The sequence below is a fragment of the Carettochelys insculpta genome, chromosome 11 (assembly GCF_033958435.1).
Source record: "Carettochelys insculpta isolate YL-2023 chromosome 11, ASM3395843v1, whole genome shotgun sequence".
Lineage (NCBI taxonomy): Eukaryota > Metazoa > Chordata > Testudines > Carettochelyidae > Carettochelys > Carettochelys insculpta.
This window is the reverse complement of record NC_134147.1, coordinates 1607020-1623242: the sequence shown is the minus strand read 5'-3', so window position 1 is coordinate 1623242 and position 16223 is coordinate 1607020. Positions and strand designations below refer to the sequence as shown.

General features: G+C 69.4%; 1 protein-coding gene across 2 annotated transcripts in view; it reads left to right on the top strand.

Moving 5' to 3' along the window:
• Nucleotides 1-16223, top strand: part of SLC38A3 (solute carrier family 38 member 3) — a 61592-nt gene that overhangs the window by 31540 nt on the left and 13829 nt on the right. Inside the window, exons 3-7 of one of the 2 annotated variants that reach the window (XM_075004979.1) lie at nt 5599-5683; nt 6237-6352; nt 11245-11318; nt 11633-11725; nt 12846-12927. In XM_075004979.1, coding sequence (XP_074861080.1) covers nt 5599-5683; nt 6237-6352; nt 11245-11318; nt 11633-11725; nt 12846-12927 — 450 coding nt within the window. Of the gene's footprint in view, nt 1-5598; nt 5684-6165; nt 6353-11244; nt 11319-11632; nt 11726-12845; nt 12928-16223 lie in introns of both variants that reach the window. The other variant, XM_075004980.1, reaches the window with a different exon arrangement.

Sequence of the window (16223 nt, the reverse complement as noted above, 5' to 3'; positions counted from 1 at the left end):
GCAGCCCCCGCCAGCCCTGCCCGGACCTTCTCCCGATGCCCCACACTCCCGCCCCGCAGCCCCCGCCAGCCCTGCCCGGACCTTCTCCCGATGCCCCACACTCCCGCCCCGCAGCCCCCGCCAGCCCTGCCCGGACCTTCTCCCACTGCCCCACACTCCCGCCCCGCAGCCCCCGCCAGCCCTGCCCGGACCTTCTCCCGATGCCCCACACTCCCGCCCCGCAGCCCCCGCCAGCCCTGCCCTGAGCTTCTCCCGATGCCCCACACTCCCGCCCCGCAGCCCACGCCAGCCCTGCCCGGACCTTCTCCCAATGCCCCACACTCCCGCCCCGCAGCCCCCGCCAGCCCTGCCCGGACCTTCTCCCAGTGCCCCACACTCCCGCCCCGCAGCCCCCGCCAGCCCTGCCCGGACCTTCTCCCGATGCCCCACACTCCCGCCCCGCAGCCCCCGCCAGCCCTGCCCTGAGCTTCTCCCGATGCCTCACACTCCCGCCCCGCAGCCCCCGCCAGCCCTGCCCGGACCTTCTCCCAATGCCCCACACTCCCGCCCCGCAGCCCCCGCCAGCCCTGCCCGGACCTTCTCCCGATGCCCCACACTCCCGCCCCGCAGCCCCCGCCAGCCCTGCCCTGAGCTTCTCCCAGTGCCCCTCACTCCCGCCCCGCAGCCCCCGCCAGCCCTGCCCGGACCTTCTCCCGATGCCCCACACTCCCGCCCCGCAGCCCCCGCCAGCCCTGCCCGGACCTTCTCCCGATGCCCCACACTCCCGCCCCGCAGCCCCCGCCAGCCCTGCCCGGACCTTCTCCCCATGCCCCACACTCCCGCCCCGCAGCCCCCGCCAGCCCTGCCCGGACCTTCTCCCAGTGCCCCACACTCGCGCCCCGCAGCCCCCGCCAGCCCTGCCCGGACCTTCTCCCGATGCCCCACACTCCCGCCCCGCAGCCCCCGCCAGCCCTGCCCGGACCTTCTCCCGATGCCCCACACTCCCGCCCCGCAGCCCCCGCCAGCCCTGCCCGGACCTTCTCCCGATGCCCCACACTCCCGCCCCGCAGCCCCCGCCAGCCCTGCCCTGAGCTTCTCCCAGTGCCCCACACTCCCGCCCCGCAGCCCCCGCCAGCCCTGCCCGGACCTTCTCCCGATGCCCCACACTCCCACCCCGCAGCCCCCGCCAGCCCTGCCCGGACCTTCTCCCGATGCCCCACACTCCCGCCCCGCAGCCCCCGCCAGCCCTGCCCTGAGCTTCTCCCAGTGCCCCACACTCCCGCCCCGCAGCCCCCGCCAGCCCTGCCCTGAGCTTCTCCCAGCCCTGCCAATGCCCCACACTCCCGCCCCGCAGCCCCCGCCAGCCCTGCCCGGACCTTCTCCCAATGCCCCACACTCCCGCCCCACAGCCCCCGCCAGCCCTGCCCTGAGCTTCTCCCAGCCCTGCCAATGCCCCACACTCCCGCCCCGCAGCCCCCGCCAGCCCTGCCCGGACCTTCTCCCAATGCCCCACACTCCCGCCCCGCAGCCCCCGCCAGCCCTGCCCTGAGCTTCTCCCAATGCCCCACACTCCCGCCCCGCAGCCCCCGCCAACCCTGCCCTGAGCTTCTCCCAGCCCTGCCAATGCCCCACACTCCCGCCCCGCAGCCCCCGCCAGCCCTGCCCTGAGCTTCTCCCAATGCCCCACACTCCCGCCCCGCAGCCCCCGCCAACCCTGCCCTGAGCTTCTCCCAGCCCTGCCAATGCCCCACACTCCCGCCCCGCAGCCCCCTCCAGCCCTGCCCTGAGCTTCTCCCAATGCCCCACACTCCCGCCCCACAGCCCCCGCCAGCCCTGCCCGGACCTTCTCCCAATGCCCCACACTCCCGCCCCGCAGCCCCCGCCAGCCCTGCCCGGACCTTCTCCCGATGCCCCACACTCCCGCCCCGCAGCCCCCGCCAGCCCTGCCCTGAGCTTCTCCCAATGCCCCACACTCCCGCCCCGCAGCCCCCGCCAGCCCTGCCCGGACCTTCTCCCGATGCCCCACACTCCCGCCCCGCAGCCCCCGCCAGCCCTGCCCGGACCTTCTCCCAGTGCCCCACACTCCCGCCCCGCAGCCCCCGCCAGCCCTGCCCGGACCTTCTCCCGATGCCCCACACTCCCGCCCCGCAGCCCCCGCCAGCCCTGCCCGGACCTTCTCCCGATGCCCCTCACTCCCGCCCCGCAGCCCCCGCCAGCCCTGCCCGGACCTTCTCCCGATGCCCCTCACTCCCGCCCCGCAGCCCCCGCCAGCCCTGCCCTGAGCTTCTCCCAATGCCCCACACTCCCGCCCCGCAGCCCACGCCAGCCCTGCCCGGACCTTCTCCCAATGCCCCACACTCCCGCCCCGCAGCCCCCGCCAGCCCTGCCCGGACCTTCTCCCAGTGCCCCACACTCCCGCCCCGCAGCCCCCGCCAGCCCTGCCCGGACCTTCTCCCGATGCCCCACACTCCCGCCCCGCAGCCCCCGCCAGCCCTGCCCTGAGCTTCTCCCGATGCCTCACACTCCCGCCCCGCAGCCCCTGCCAGCCCTGCCCGGACCTTCTCCCAATGCCCCACACTCCCGCCCCGCAGCCCCCGCCAGCCCTGCCCGGACCTTCTCCCGATGCCCCACACTCCCGCCCCGCAGCCCCCGCCAGCCCTGCCCTGAGCTTCTCCCAGTGCCCCTCACTCCCGCCCCGCAGCCCCCGCCAGCCCTGCCCGGACCTTCTCCCAGTGCCCCTCACTCCCGCCCCGCAGCCCCCGCCAGCCCTGCCCGGACCTTCTCCCGATGCCCCACACTCCCGCCCCGCAGCCCCCGCCAGCCCTGCCCGGACCTTCTCCCAGTGCCCCACACTCCCGCCCCGCAGCCCCCGCCAGCCCTGCCCGGACCTTCTCCCCGTGCCCCACACTCCCGCCCCGCAGCCCCCGCCAGCCCTGCCCGGACCTTCTCCCAGTGCCCCACACTCGCGCCCCGCAGCCCCCGCCAGCCCTGCCCGGACCTTCTCCCGATGCCCCACACTCCCGCCCCGCAGCCCCCGCCAGCCCTGCCCGGACCTTCTCCCGATGCCCCACACTCCCGCCCCGCAGCCCCCGCCAGCCCTGCCCTGAGCTTCTCCCAGTGCCCCACACTCCCGCCCCGCAGCCCCCGCCAGCCCTGCCCGGACCTTCTCCCGATGCCCCACACTCCCGCCCCGCAGCCCCCGCCAGCCCTGCCCGGACCTTCTCCCGATGCCCCACACTCCCGCCCCGCAGCCCCCGCCAGCCCTGCCCTGAGCTTCTCCCAGTGCCCCACACTCCCGCCCCGCAGCCCCCGCCAGCCCTGCCCGGACCTTCTCCCGATGCCCCACACTCCCGCCCTGCAGCCCCCGCCAGCCCTGCCCTGAGCTTCTCCCAGCCCTGCCAATGCCCCACACTCCCGCCCCGCAGCCCCCGCCAGCCCTGCCCGGACCTTCTCCCAATGCCCCACACTCCCGCCCCACAGCCCCCGCCAGCCCTGCCCTGAGCTTCTCCCAGCCCTGCCAATGCCCCACACTCCCGCCCCGCAGCCCCCGCCAGCCCTGCCCGGACCTTCTCCCAATGCCCCACACTCCCGCCCCGCAGCCCCCGCCAGCCCTGCCCTGAGCTTCTCCCAATGCCCCACACTCCCGCCCCGCAGCCCCCGCCAACCCTGCCCTGAGCTTCTCCCAGCCCTGCCAATGCCCCACACTCCCGCCCCGCAGCCCCCGCCAGCCCTGCCCTGAGCTTCTCCCAATGCCCCACACTCCCGCCCCGCAGCCCCCGCCAACCCTGCCCTGAGCTTCTCCCAGCCCTGCCAATGCCCCACACTCCCGCCCCGCAGCCCCCTCCAGCCCTGCCCTGAGCTTCTCCCAATGCCCCACACTCCCGCCCCACAGCCCCCGCCAGCCCTGCCCGGACCTTCTCCCAATGCCCCACACTCCCGCCCCGCAGCCCCCGCCAGCCCTGCCCGGACCTTCTCCCGATGCCCCACACTCCCGCCCCGCAGCCCCCGCCAGCCCTGCCCTGAGCTTCTCCCAGCCCTGCCAATGCCCCACACTCCCGCCCCGCAGCCCACGCCAGCCCTGCCCAGACCTTCTCCCAATGCCCCACACTCCCGCCCCGCAGCCCCCGCCAGCCCTGCCCGGACCTTCTCCCAATGCCCCACACTCCCGCCCCACAGCCCCCGCCAGCCCTGCCCTGAGCTTCTCCCAATGCCCCACACTCCCGCCCCGCAGCCCCCGCCAGCCCTGCCCGGACCTTCTCCCAATGCCCCACACTCCCGCCCCGCAGCCCCCGCCAGCCCTGCCCTGAGCTTCTCCCAATGCCCCACACTCCCACCCCACAGCCCCTGCCAGCCCAGCTCTGAGCTTCTCCCAGCCCTGCCGGTGCCCCACACTCCCACCCCACAGCCCCTGCCAGCCCTGCCCTGAGCTTCTCCAAGCTCTGCCGGTGCCCCTCACTCCCGCCCCGCAGCCCCTGCCAGCCCTGCCCTGAGCTTCTCCCAGCCCTGCGAGAGGGATGCAGAGCAAGACCCAGCCTCCCTGGGCTGCAGTGTCCCCAGGGCTCCCCCCGCCTGGATGGGATCGTGTTTGTGGGGCATGTTGAGTCAAGTGGAGGAGTGCAAAGGGTTGGGGTCAGTCACTCCCTTGGGGACTGTCGGGGCTGCCTCCCCACTCTGACCCACCGAGTGCAGAACGTCAGGGCTCGCAAACCTGAAAAATCCCTTCCCTGTAATGGCTCTGCAGGAAGAAAAGCTCCCCCAGGTCACAGACTCCCTGACCCTGGGGGTCGTCGCCGCTGCCACCCACATGAGAAAACCCCACATGTGAGACGTCTCCCTGTGGGTACCCCAAGCTCTGAGCCTTCCCTCAGGAGAGAGCTTGGGACCAAAGAGCTGCAGTCTGACAGCTGACCTGTCACTCCACGGCCTGAATAACCACAAGCCTGGCCCAGAGCAGTGCTTTAAAAAAGCAACGTATTCACAAAACCGCAACACGGAGACATCCCCAGACAGCAAATAACCCCCCGGAGTCGCGGGATGTAATAACAACGCCAGCGTTCGGCTGCAGCCCCGAGAATCACTTCCCTGGGGTTCAGCAGAGAAGTCACAGAGTGCAGGGGAAAGAAAGCAAATGCGCGAGCGCCTGAGGGAGGCCTCGCCAGTTCCAAAGAACCACAGCCTGGTGGCATCTGCCTGAGCCTTCCCGGCCCCGTGTGCCGAGGAGGAGACGGCCAGGAGAGTTACAGGATTCGTCCCAGCTGCTTGGGGGCAATCGTCCCTTTGGCCCCCTGCGTCAGCCTCCCAGACAAAGACCCCCTCAGCCTGCAAATGTTCTCGGTGTGAAAGACTTTCTCTTACCTGCCGCCCCCGCAGGGGAAGAGAGAGAGAGAGAGAGAGAGAGCCCTCCAAAGGTTTCCCCTTTCCCGGCATTGGTGCATGTACCCCCTGGGTGCCATCAGAGATGGGGAGCCTCCTGCCCAGAGGAGCGCCCTGGGGTGGGATTGGGGCGGTGCAGGAGTGGGAGTGGCCTGGCCCTGTTCTGCCTGGGAGCCTGGGTGGGGCAGACGGTGGCATCCCTGGGGGCGTGGTCGACGGCTGTGCTCTCCCCCTGCCTCCACCCAGGTTTGACGAGACACAGCCCCCCCTGGCGGAGATGGAGGAGTTCCTGCCCCACATCCCTGACAGGAAGCAGACCCACTTCACGGACGTGAGTCCAGGCGGGGGCTGGCGGGTGGCTGCTGCGTGGGTGCTTGCCAGGGTCAGGCCTCACAGCGGGCAGAGGCCCACAGTCCTGCCCTGCTGGGCTGCCCCAGAGCCCGTCCCAAGGCGTGGAGATTGCTGGGCAGAGCTCCCGGGGTCTGCGGTTTCACCACAAACCTCCAGTGCCGGGCGTGACCCATTTGCCTTCTAGGGCAGCCTCGAGGATAAAAGCCTACTGGTGCTGCTGCCGGGTTCCACCTTCCCGCCACCCCCGCCCGCGTGTTCTGCTTCCGGGGGCTCGTTCAGCTGCTGGGGGGACTCCCCCGGCCGGGCGCGGGAGGGGCACACTCCCAGGAGTCCTTCGGCCTCGGCTGGCCCGGCTGCGGCACCAGGCCAGGCGGTGGAGGTAGCAGGAACGTACAGGCCAGAGGGGCGGGGGTAGGAGCCCAGAGGCTCTGCTGATGGGCCCGTCCCCCCCCGTGTCTGCAGCCGCTGTGAGTGGGCCGGGCTTCATCCAGGGGGCGGCCACAGGCCCTGACCTGCTGCCTCCCCTCCTGCAGTTCGAAGGGAAGACGTCCTTCGGCATGTCCGTCTTCAACCTCAGCAACGCCATCATGGGCAGCGGGATCCTGGGGCTGGCATACGCCATGGCCAACACGGGCATCCTGCTCTTCCTGTGAGTGCAGCCCCTGCGCCTCGGGTCAGGGGCGGGGCACAGCTCGGGGGTGGAGCCAGGGCAGGGGGCGGGGCCTGGGGCACAGCTCTGGGGCGGAGCCAGGGCTGGGGGCGGAGCGGGGCTGGAGCACAGCTCGGGGGTGGGGCTGGGCATGGCTTGGCCACCAGGTCCACTGGGTCTGGCCCCCCAGAGAGCCCCCACTGCAGCCTCCAGGGCTTGTGCCCAGACACTGCGCCCCAAACCTCGGGAGCCACCCAGGAAGCCAGGCCCTCCCCTGCCCCTCACCGCACATGGCGACAGCCTGGCACTTGTGCAGACCGGCCGGGTTTGAGGGCTGGTTCCGAAGCAGGACGAGGCCTGGGGAGCCGTTCCGCCGAGGGAGACGCTGGGGCCTGGCGTGGGGCCGACCGAGCCATCCCGTCTGAGCAAGGGGTCGTGCCGGACATGCTCCCGGTGAGCCAGCAGCCGCCCTGGCGTGAACCCGGGAGTCTGTGGGAAACGGCCCTGGATGGGCGGGGTGCGGGACATGGCGGGTGGGTGAAAACGGTCCAATGCCCGAGCGGCAAGGTGCCGTTATTGCCCCTGGAAACAGGGAAACTGAGGCACAGAGTGGGCCAGGGACACGGTGACCCAGCCAGCTGCTGGGGGCTGGAAAGAGACCTGCTCTGCATGGCCTGTGTCCAGCAGGGGTGCGGTCTTGGGAGCCAGGAGCCCGGACGCCTGGGTTCTCTTCCCACAGGTTGTAGGCGTGTTACTTCCTAGGCTCAGGGCTGCGTGGGGCGAGGGTCGTGCGCATGTGGGGGGCGTTCACTGACAGGAAAGGGGGTTTACGCTGGAGGGCGTCCCCAGGCCAGGTACCCCAGCGGCAGGCAGCGGTGACTCCCGCCAGCAGGGAGAGGAGGAGGTGATCGGGCAAGAGGGACACAGCGCAGAGCAGACAGGTCAGCGCAGGAGCCAGAAGCCGTCAGCACCATCTGTCCTGGGGAGAGGGGCCTGGCCCCCTTCCTCCCTCTCCAGCCAGCCCAGACTTTTCCACTCCCAGCCCAACTCCGATTCACCCAGCCAGGCCCCTCCTCCGCCTGTGTCCTGCTTCTGCAGGAGGAAAGGGCTCACCTGGCAGCCTGGGTTACAAAGGCCCCCGAGGGTGATTGTTTACCTGTGGGGAGGTGTGTGATGGGGTTCAGGGGTCCCCCTGCACTGCACCCCGTCCACTGGCAGGAGTGACTCTCACTCAGCAGGTACAACAGGAGGTTTATTAGGCAACAGATGTCCAGTTTCTCACAGGAGCGTCAGTGCAGCAGCCAGAGACAGTCCTTCCGACCCGTCCTGGGGAGAAGACCCCGCGGGGTGCCCCTCTGGGGTGTAGCTTCCCCCTCCTCAGGCTGGCTGCCTTCCAGCTCTCCCTTTTCCTAGCCTCTAACCGCCACCCCCGATTCAAAACCCAGCTCGGCTCCTCCCTGCTCTTTGTTCAGGCAGAGGTGTCACCTGCCAGTTGTAGCCCCAGGGTCATCCTTAGCCACTGGGAGCTGCTGCTTGCCTCAGACATCCAGCCTGACTCACACATGCACTCCCTCCACTCCATCACATCTCTCCCCGCTTCCAGACCGAACTGAGCGGGGTCACTTAGCCAGTGACCTGGGGAAGTTCGGGGCCCTCCCTGCGTGACAGGGCATCGGCTGTGGTGTTGTTGTTCCCCTTGACACGGACGACCTCCATGTCGCAGTCCTGCAGGAGCAGACTCCACCGCAGGAGCTTGGCGTTGGCCCCTTTCATGTGATGCAGCCAGGTCAGGGGTGAGTGATCGGTGTACACGGTGAAACGCCGTCCAAACAGGTACGGCTGCAGCTTCCCCAGCGCCCACACCATGGCCAGACATTCCTTCTCTATGGCTGCGTAGTTCTGCTCCCGGGGCAGCAGCTTCTTACTCAGGTACACGATGGGGTGTTTCTCCCCCGTGTCATTCACCTGCATTAGCACCGCCCCCAGCCCCACGTCTGAGGCATCGGTGAACACCAGGAAGGGCTTGTTGAAGTCTGGATTTGCCAGCACTGGGGCCCTGACCAGAGCCTCCTTCAGCGCGCAGAGGGCCTCTTGGCACTGCTCGGTCCAGACCACCTTGTCAGGCTTTCCCTTTTTACACAGCTCCGTGAGGGGGGCTGCGATGGAGCTAAAGTGGGGCACAAACTTCCGGTAGTACCCCGCCATCCCAATGAAGGCCTGGACCTGTTTCTTAGTCTGGGGTGTTGGCCAATCTCTGACAGCCTCCACTTTAGCTGGCTCTGGCTTTAAGCAGCCGCTGCCCACCTTGTGGCCCAGGTAGGTCACCTCAGCCATTCCCACCTTGCACTTCCCTGCCTTGACAGTCAGCCCAGCCTTCTGGAGTCAGTCCAGCACCCGCTTGACCTGGGACACATGGTCCTCCCATGTCTGGCTGAAGATGCAAACGTCGTCCATGTACGCCAGGACAAATCTCTCCATCCCTTTCAGTAGCTGGTCCACCAGACGCTGGAAGGTAGCGGGTGCCCCCTTGAGGCCAAAGGGCAGGACCAGGAACTCGTAGAGCCCCACAGGGGTGATGAAAGCCGACTTCAGACGGGCATCTTGGTCTAATGGCACTTGCCAGTACCCCTTGGTGAGGTCTATGGTGGTGAGGTAATGGGCTCCCCCCAGCTTGTCTAAAAGGTCATCAGGCCTGGGCATGGGGTAGGCGTCCGAGACAGTGATGGCGTTAAGCTTGCGATAGTCCACACAAAACCGAACTGACCCATCTTTTTTAGGGACTAACACCACGGGAGAGGCCCAGGGGCTGGACGAGGGTTGGATCACCCCCAGAGCCAGCATGTCTTCAACCTCCCGCTCTATGTCCTGAGCCGTCCTCCCTGTGGCTCTGAATGGCACACACTTGATAGGGGTGTGGGTGCCTGTCTCTATTCGGTGGACAGCCAGGTCAGTGCGTCCGGGTCTGTCCGAGAACAGCTGTTGGTGCGAATGCAGCACCTCCTTGATCTCCGTCTGCTGGGCAGGGGTCAGCTGGTCTGAGAGGGGAATAGACTCCAGCAAGGAGCCGGCTCCAGTCCCTGTGACTAAATCCACCAAGGGATCATCCCCCTGCCCCTCCCAGTGCCTGCACACGGCCAGCACCAAGTTCTCTCTGTCCCAGTAAGGTTTCATCATGTTCACATGATAGACCCGGTGGCTGTGGGCCCGGTTCGACAGTTCCACCACATAATTCACGTCATTCAGCTGTTTGACGACCTTGAAGGGTCCATCCCAGGCCGCTTGCAGCTTGTTCCGCCGCACAGGTACAAGGACCATCACTTGATCCCCGGTGGCATAGGCTCGGGCCCTGGCGTTACGGTCATACCAGACCTTTTGCTTCCTTTGGGCCATGGAGAGGTTCTCCCTGGCCAGGCCCATGAGCTCGGTGAGTTTTTCCCGGAAGGTCAGTACATACTGTACCACTGACTCCCCTTCAGGAGAGGCCGTCCCCTCCCACTCTTCTCTGAGCAAGTCCAAGGGTCCCCGTACCCTTCTTCCGTACAGCAGCTCAAACGGGGAGAACCCCGTGGATTCCTGGGGCCCCTTCCTGTATGCAAACAGCAGGTGGGGTAAGTACTTGTCCCAGTCATGGGGGTGCTGATTCATGAAGGTTCTCAGCATCTGCTTCAGAGTCCCATTGAACCTCTCGACCAGCCCATTGGTCTGCGGGTGGTAGGCTGTGGCCCAGGTGTGCCGGACCCCACACTTGTCCCACAAACTTTGCAGTAGGGCCGACATGAAGTTGGACCCCTGATCTGTGAGGACCTCCTTGGGGAACCCCACTCTGCTGAAAATGGACAGCAGTGCATCCGCCACGGTGTCAGCGTCGATAGAGGTCAGGGCCACAGCTTCTGGGTATCGCGTGGCAAAATCTACCACTACCAAAATATATTTCTTCCCCGAACGCGTTGCCTTGCTGAAGGGGCCCACTATGTCTATAGCCACTTTCTGGAAAGGCTCCTCTATGATGGGCAGTGGCCTCAGGGCAGCTTTCCCCTTGTCTCGGGTTTTCCCCACCCTCTGGCAGGGATCGCAGGACAGGCAATACAGACGGACAGCTGCAAAGATCCCTGGCCAAAAAAAGTTCTGTAACAACCTTTCCCTGGTGCGGTGGATCCCCTGGTGTCCTGCGAGCAGGACGTCATGGGTTAGGTACAGCAACCTGCGCCGGTACTTTTGGGGAACCACCAGTTACCTCTGGACCTTCCATGGCTCCGCTTTGCATCTGGGAGCCCATTCCCGGTACAGGAATCCCTTTTCCCACAGGAATCTCTCCCTGCAGCCCTCCCCCAGCTGTGGAGCTGGGCTGAGACTGGCCAGTTCCCTCAGCTTCTGCAAGGAGGGGTCTCTCTGCCTGGAACTCTTCGGCTGGGGCAGGGGCGGAAGCCACTTCCCCTTCCCTGCCTGGCTCCAGCAGCCCTGGCCTGTGAGATCTGGTTTTTGGGGGCCCCCTTTCTCTCAGGGTTGGCCCTTGTGGCTTCTGTGGCTTTAGCTGGGCCTGTGCCCCCGAACCTGGGGAATGCTCCCCTCGTTTTCTTTGGCTACAGGTCAAGACCAGGGCACGAGGGCGTTCACTTGGCCAGTTCTCCAGGTCACCCCCCATCAGTACATCCGCCGGCAAATGGCTGTGCTCGCCCACCTCCTTGGGGCCTTCCTTATCCCCCCATTTTAGGTGCACCCTTGCCATGGGCACCCCCACCCCGGCTCCAGAGCGGGAAACTGAGGCCCGAGGGCTGTGGTGTGCAATGAGCGTGCCGGGAGAATGCAGCCCTCGGTGGCACCTCAGGACACACGGGTCACCAGCGCCTGTCCCGGGGCTCTGCCCCAGCGAGCTCATCTCCATCTCCTTCCAGTTTCCTCCTGACGATGGTAGCCTTGCTGTCCAGCTACTCCATCCACCTGCTGCTGAAGTCCTCAGGGATCGTGGGTGAGTGCCCACTTGCCGGCTCGTGTGCACCAGGCCCCTCCTGGCACAGCTGGACTGGGGGCAGCAGGACGTGGGAACAGCCCTGGCACGGCCAGGGGACCACAGCCCTGTGTGTGCCTGGGGGGCGCCATGGGCCCCAAACTCAGCGTTGCCCACCCGGGGGTTGCACTGAATTGGGGGGCGTGTCTGGAGGGCCAGAGGTCTCTGGGTGCTGGGGCTGGGCTGGGGCCGGCACTCCTGGGTACGGCTCCCTGCAGGCCCTGCCCCGATGCCTGGCCCCTGTGGCTGGTCTCACCCGATCGCTGTCCCGGCAGGGATCCGTGCCTATGAGCAGCTGGGCTACCGGGCTTTTGGCACGCCGGGGAAGCTGGCTGCGGCCATAGCCATCACGCTGCAGAACATTGGAGGTAGGTGGGGGCTGAGCCCCGGGGCCCCTCCCTTCGTGTCCTGCAGCCCTAGCTGCTGTCCTGCAGCGGCTCACCCAACCTGGCAGCTGCAGGGTGCCTAGTGGGGGGCTCTGCTTGTAATGCAGGCGGTGTGGGGCACCACCGAGTGGGTCAAACCAGGGCAAACTCCTCACAGACAGGGCCGCCGACAGCCCCAGCCGGGGTCGTCCTCTCTAGGCACCAAACCCGTCCCCCCGAGCGCCTCTGCCACACTGGCCGGCCAGAACCACCCGAGCGAATCCTGACACGCCGGCGTCCCCTGGGCCACGGCCCGTCCCCTCCTCGCAGCCTGCGGTCCTGGAGCCCAGTCGTGCCAGAGCCGCGCAGGTTCTTCCAGCGCCCAGGCCCCAGGTCAGAGAGCGCCTCGGGTCTCGCCCAAGGGGCGCCCTGGACTCCGGCTTCCGCAGGTTGGGCCTGGGACCAGCACACCGGCGCTGGTGCTTGCTGCGGGCCGGGGGCTCCGGTGGAGCCGTCTGTTGTCTTCAGAGTCTGGAAACCGGCCCGAGCCCAGCCGCTGTCCTGGAGCAGAGCAGACGCCCGCGTGGGCAGCGAGCCGCTGCGCCCCCCCCGCGCGGGCGTCCCGAGGGGGTCTGGTGGCACAGGGTCGTGGAAAGGGAGTCCCATCGGCAGGAGGCCCGAGTCGAGGTCCGTCAGTCCGGGAGGAGACCGGGATTGTGCGGCTGGCCCCTGTGAGGAGGGGCCGGGCCTCAGCTGGCAGCAGAGGTGCTCAGTGCTGGACTGAGGAGCGCTGCAGGAGCCCCCGGGCCACCCTGGCCCTCGCGGCGGGATCCACATGAGCACGTGCCCTGTCCAGGCCCGACTGCAGCAGCCTGGGCCAGCGGGGGCTGCTGGGCTCTAGCTCGTCCCACTGAGGTCTCTGAGATCCCAGGGCAGAGCCGACCCGCCCAGCTTCCCACGCCAGGGCGCCTGCCCCGAGCAGCTCCGGCAGAGCCCTCGCCCAGAGCCCTCCTCGCGCGGCCCAGCAAGCTCCCGGGCTCACGCGGCCTGGGCAGCCCCGGGCACAGCTGGATGCCGGTAACACGGCCGTGCCGGGGCTGCCCCCGGCCCTCTGCTCCCACAGCCATGTCCAGCTACCTGTACATCGTGAAGTCTGAGGTGCCGCTGGTGATCCAGACCTTCCTCAACCTGGAGGAGAAAAGCACGTGAGTCCCCATGTGCAGCGGCCAGCCCCAACCCCCCCGCAGCCAGCCCCACTCCCGCTCGCCTGCGCTCCGCTCCCAGCCAGAGAGCCCAGGCCGCACGGTACGGGGCACCCGGGCCACCAAGCGCCTCCGCCAGCCCTTGTCCTGGAACAGCAGCTGCTTCCTGGCTCCGAACAACAGCGGATTTGTAGCTCTGCTCCCACAGCTCTCACTCCCCACCCACAGCCCCTGCCAGCCCTGCCGGCACCCCTCACTCCCGACCCGCAGCCCCTGCCAGCCCAGCCCTGCCGGCGCCCCTCACTCCCCACCCACAGCCCCTGCCAGCCCAGCCGGCGCCCCTCACTCCCCACCCGCAGCCCCTGCCAGCCCAGCCCTGCCGGCGCCCCTCACTCCCCACCCGCAGCCCCTGCCAGCCCTGCCAGCGCCCCTCACTCCCCACCCGCAGCCCCTGCCAGCCCAACCCTGCCGGCGCCCCTCACTCCCAACCCACAGCCCCTGCCAGCCCTGCCGGCGCCCCTCACTCCCGACCCGCAGCCCCTGCCAGCCCTGCCGGCGCCCCTCACTCCCCACCCACAGCCCCTGCCAGCCCAGCCGGCGCCCCTCACTCCCCACCCGCAGCCCCTGCCAGCCCAGCCCTGCCGGCGCCCCTCACTCCCCACCCGCAGCCCCTGCCAGCCCTGCCAGCGCCCCTCACTCCCCACCCGCAGCCCCTGCCAGCCCAGCCCTGCCGGCGCCCCTCACTCCCGCCCCACAGCCCCTGCCAGCCCAGCCCTGCCGGCGCCCCTCACTCCCAACCCGCAGCCCCTGCCAGCCCAGCCCTGCCGGCGCCCCTCACTCCCCACCCACAGCCCCTGCCAGCCCTGCCGGCGCCCCTCACTCCCGACCCGCAGCCCCTGCCAGCCCAGCCCTGCCGGCGCCCCTCACTCCCAACCCACAGCCCCTGCCAGCCCTGCCGGCGCCCCTCACTCCCAACCCACAGCCCCTGCCAGCCCAGCCCTGCCGGCGCCCCTCACTCCCCACCCACAGCCCCTGCCAGCCCAGCCCTGCCGGCGCCCCTCACTCCCAACCCACAGCCCCTGCCAGCCTAGCCCTGCCGGTGCCCCTCACTCCCCACCCGCAGCATCCCCAGCCCAGCCCTGCCGGTTCCCTTCACTCCCCACCCACAACCCCTGCCAGTCTAGCCCTGCCAGCGCCCCTCACTCCCGCCCCACAGCCCCTGCCAGCCTAGCCCTGCCGGTGCCCCTCACTCCCCACCCGCAGCCCCTGCCAGCCCAGCCCTGCCGGCGCCCCTCACTCCCCACCCACAGCCCCTGCCAGCCCAGCCGGCGCCCCTCACTCCCCACCCACAGCCCCTGCCAGCCCTGCCGGCGCCCCTCACTCCCAACCCGCAGCCCCTGCCAGCCCAGCCCTGCCGGCGCCCCTCACTCCCCACCCACAGCCCCTGCCAGCCCAGCCCTGCCGGCGCCCCTCACTCCCAACCCACAGCCCCTGCCAGCCTAGCCCTGCCGGTGCCCCTCACTCCCCACCCGCAGCACCCCCAGCCCAGCCCTGCCGGTTCCCTTCACTCCCCACCCACAACCCCTGCCAGTCTAGCCCTGCCAGCGCCCCTCACTCCCAACCCGCAGCCCCTGCCAGCCCAGCCCTGCCAGCGCCCCTCACTCCCGCCCCGCAGCCCCTGCCAGCCCAGCCCTGCCAGCGCCCCTCACTCCCGCCCCACAGCCCCTGCCAGCCTAGCCCTGCCGGTGCCCCTCACTCCCAACCCACAGCCCCTGCCAGCCCAGCCCTGCCGGTGCCCCTCACTCCCCACCCGCAGCCCCCCCAGCCCAGCCCTGCCAGCGCCCCTCACTCCCAACCCACAACCCCTGCCAGCCCAGCCCTGCCAGCGCCCCTCACTCCCGCCCCGCAGCCCCTGCCAGCCCAGCCCTGCCAGCGCCCCTCACTCCCGCCCCACAGCCCCTGCCAGCCCAGCCCTGCCGGTGCCCCTCACTCCCCACCCGGAGCCCCCCCAGCCCAGCCCTGCCAGCGCCCCTCACTCCCAACCCACAACCCCTGCCAGCCCAGCCCTGCCAGTGCCCCTCACTCCCGCCCCACAGCCCCTGCCAGCCCAGCCCTGGATGGTGCTTGGATGGGGCCTGGCTGCTTTGGGGATCAGACAGCGCGAAAGCTGATCTGCCTGTGACCTGCCCTGAATGTGGCCCATGGTGGGAGAATGCTCCCTGTGCGTCCAGCCAGCTCCCCTTGCCCACTGGTCCATCCCCGCCCCTCCCCACCTGAGGTGGGCCAGCCAGCTGGGGAAACTGAGGCGTCTCACAACACAAACACCTCGCCGGGGTCCCAGCCTGCTGCTTTCACCCCCCGCCCCAGCTGCCTCTCCGTCCCACTCCCTGCGAGCACATGTCCTGCCCATGCGTCTGCCTGGCCCCTGGCTCAGCCGTGCCCCCGGCCTGCAGGCGGCTCTGGCCCCCCGCCCGGCCCAGGGATTTAGCCATATTAAGTCACTGCTATTTTTGCCGATGGCAGAGCTGAGTAAGCCGCCGGTGTGGGATTAACGCAGCAGGAACAGCCAATGGCTTCTCGTCCCTCCCCGCAGGGCACACGCCTTCCCGGGGTTCCCCGAGCCGCCCCAGCCTGGCCCACCCAGGGGTTAGAGTGGTGGCTGGAGCCGGTTCACACGGGCCGGGAGAGGCGGCGCTGTACCCGTGTTGGGCCGCCCTGAGCCCGTCTCACCCTGGGTGCCACGCGGAGCCGCCCAGGCCCTGAGCTCTGGGCTCAGCCCCTGGCAGGGCCCAATCCCGGCCCTGGGCAATGTCCTGAGGGTGCGGCTCACGCCCCATATGTGCCTGTGCCCCGGTCCCCCGCAGCGCTGCCCCCAGTGCGACTGCTCAGCACCACCTCCCCACTCACTGCTCCACACCTGCCCCGGCTCCCTGTCCCTGGAGACCCCCTGCGGGGCAGCCCATGGGGGCAACTGGGGGACACGGCAGGAGGCACCCGCGGGCCTGAACCGTCCCTGGCGCTGCCCCGCAGAACCGCTGGGTGGCCAGGCTGGGTGCCAGGGCCCCTCAAAGGGCAGGCAGAGGCAGGGGGCCGGGGGTGGCTGCTCTGGTGGGCAGCCCATCTGCTGCCAGGTGGGAGGGAGATGGACGGGCAGGGGCTGTGCTCTGGAGTGAGGGGTACTGGCAGGCTGGGATCAGTGTCACCCCCAGCAGGGCCCCTGCCACGTTATCCAGCCTGCCCCAAACTGCCCTGGGCCTGGCACCAGGCCCGTGGGGACCCTGGCAGCTGGGACCACATCC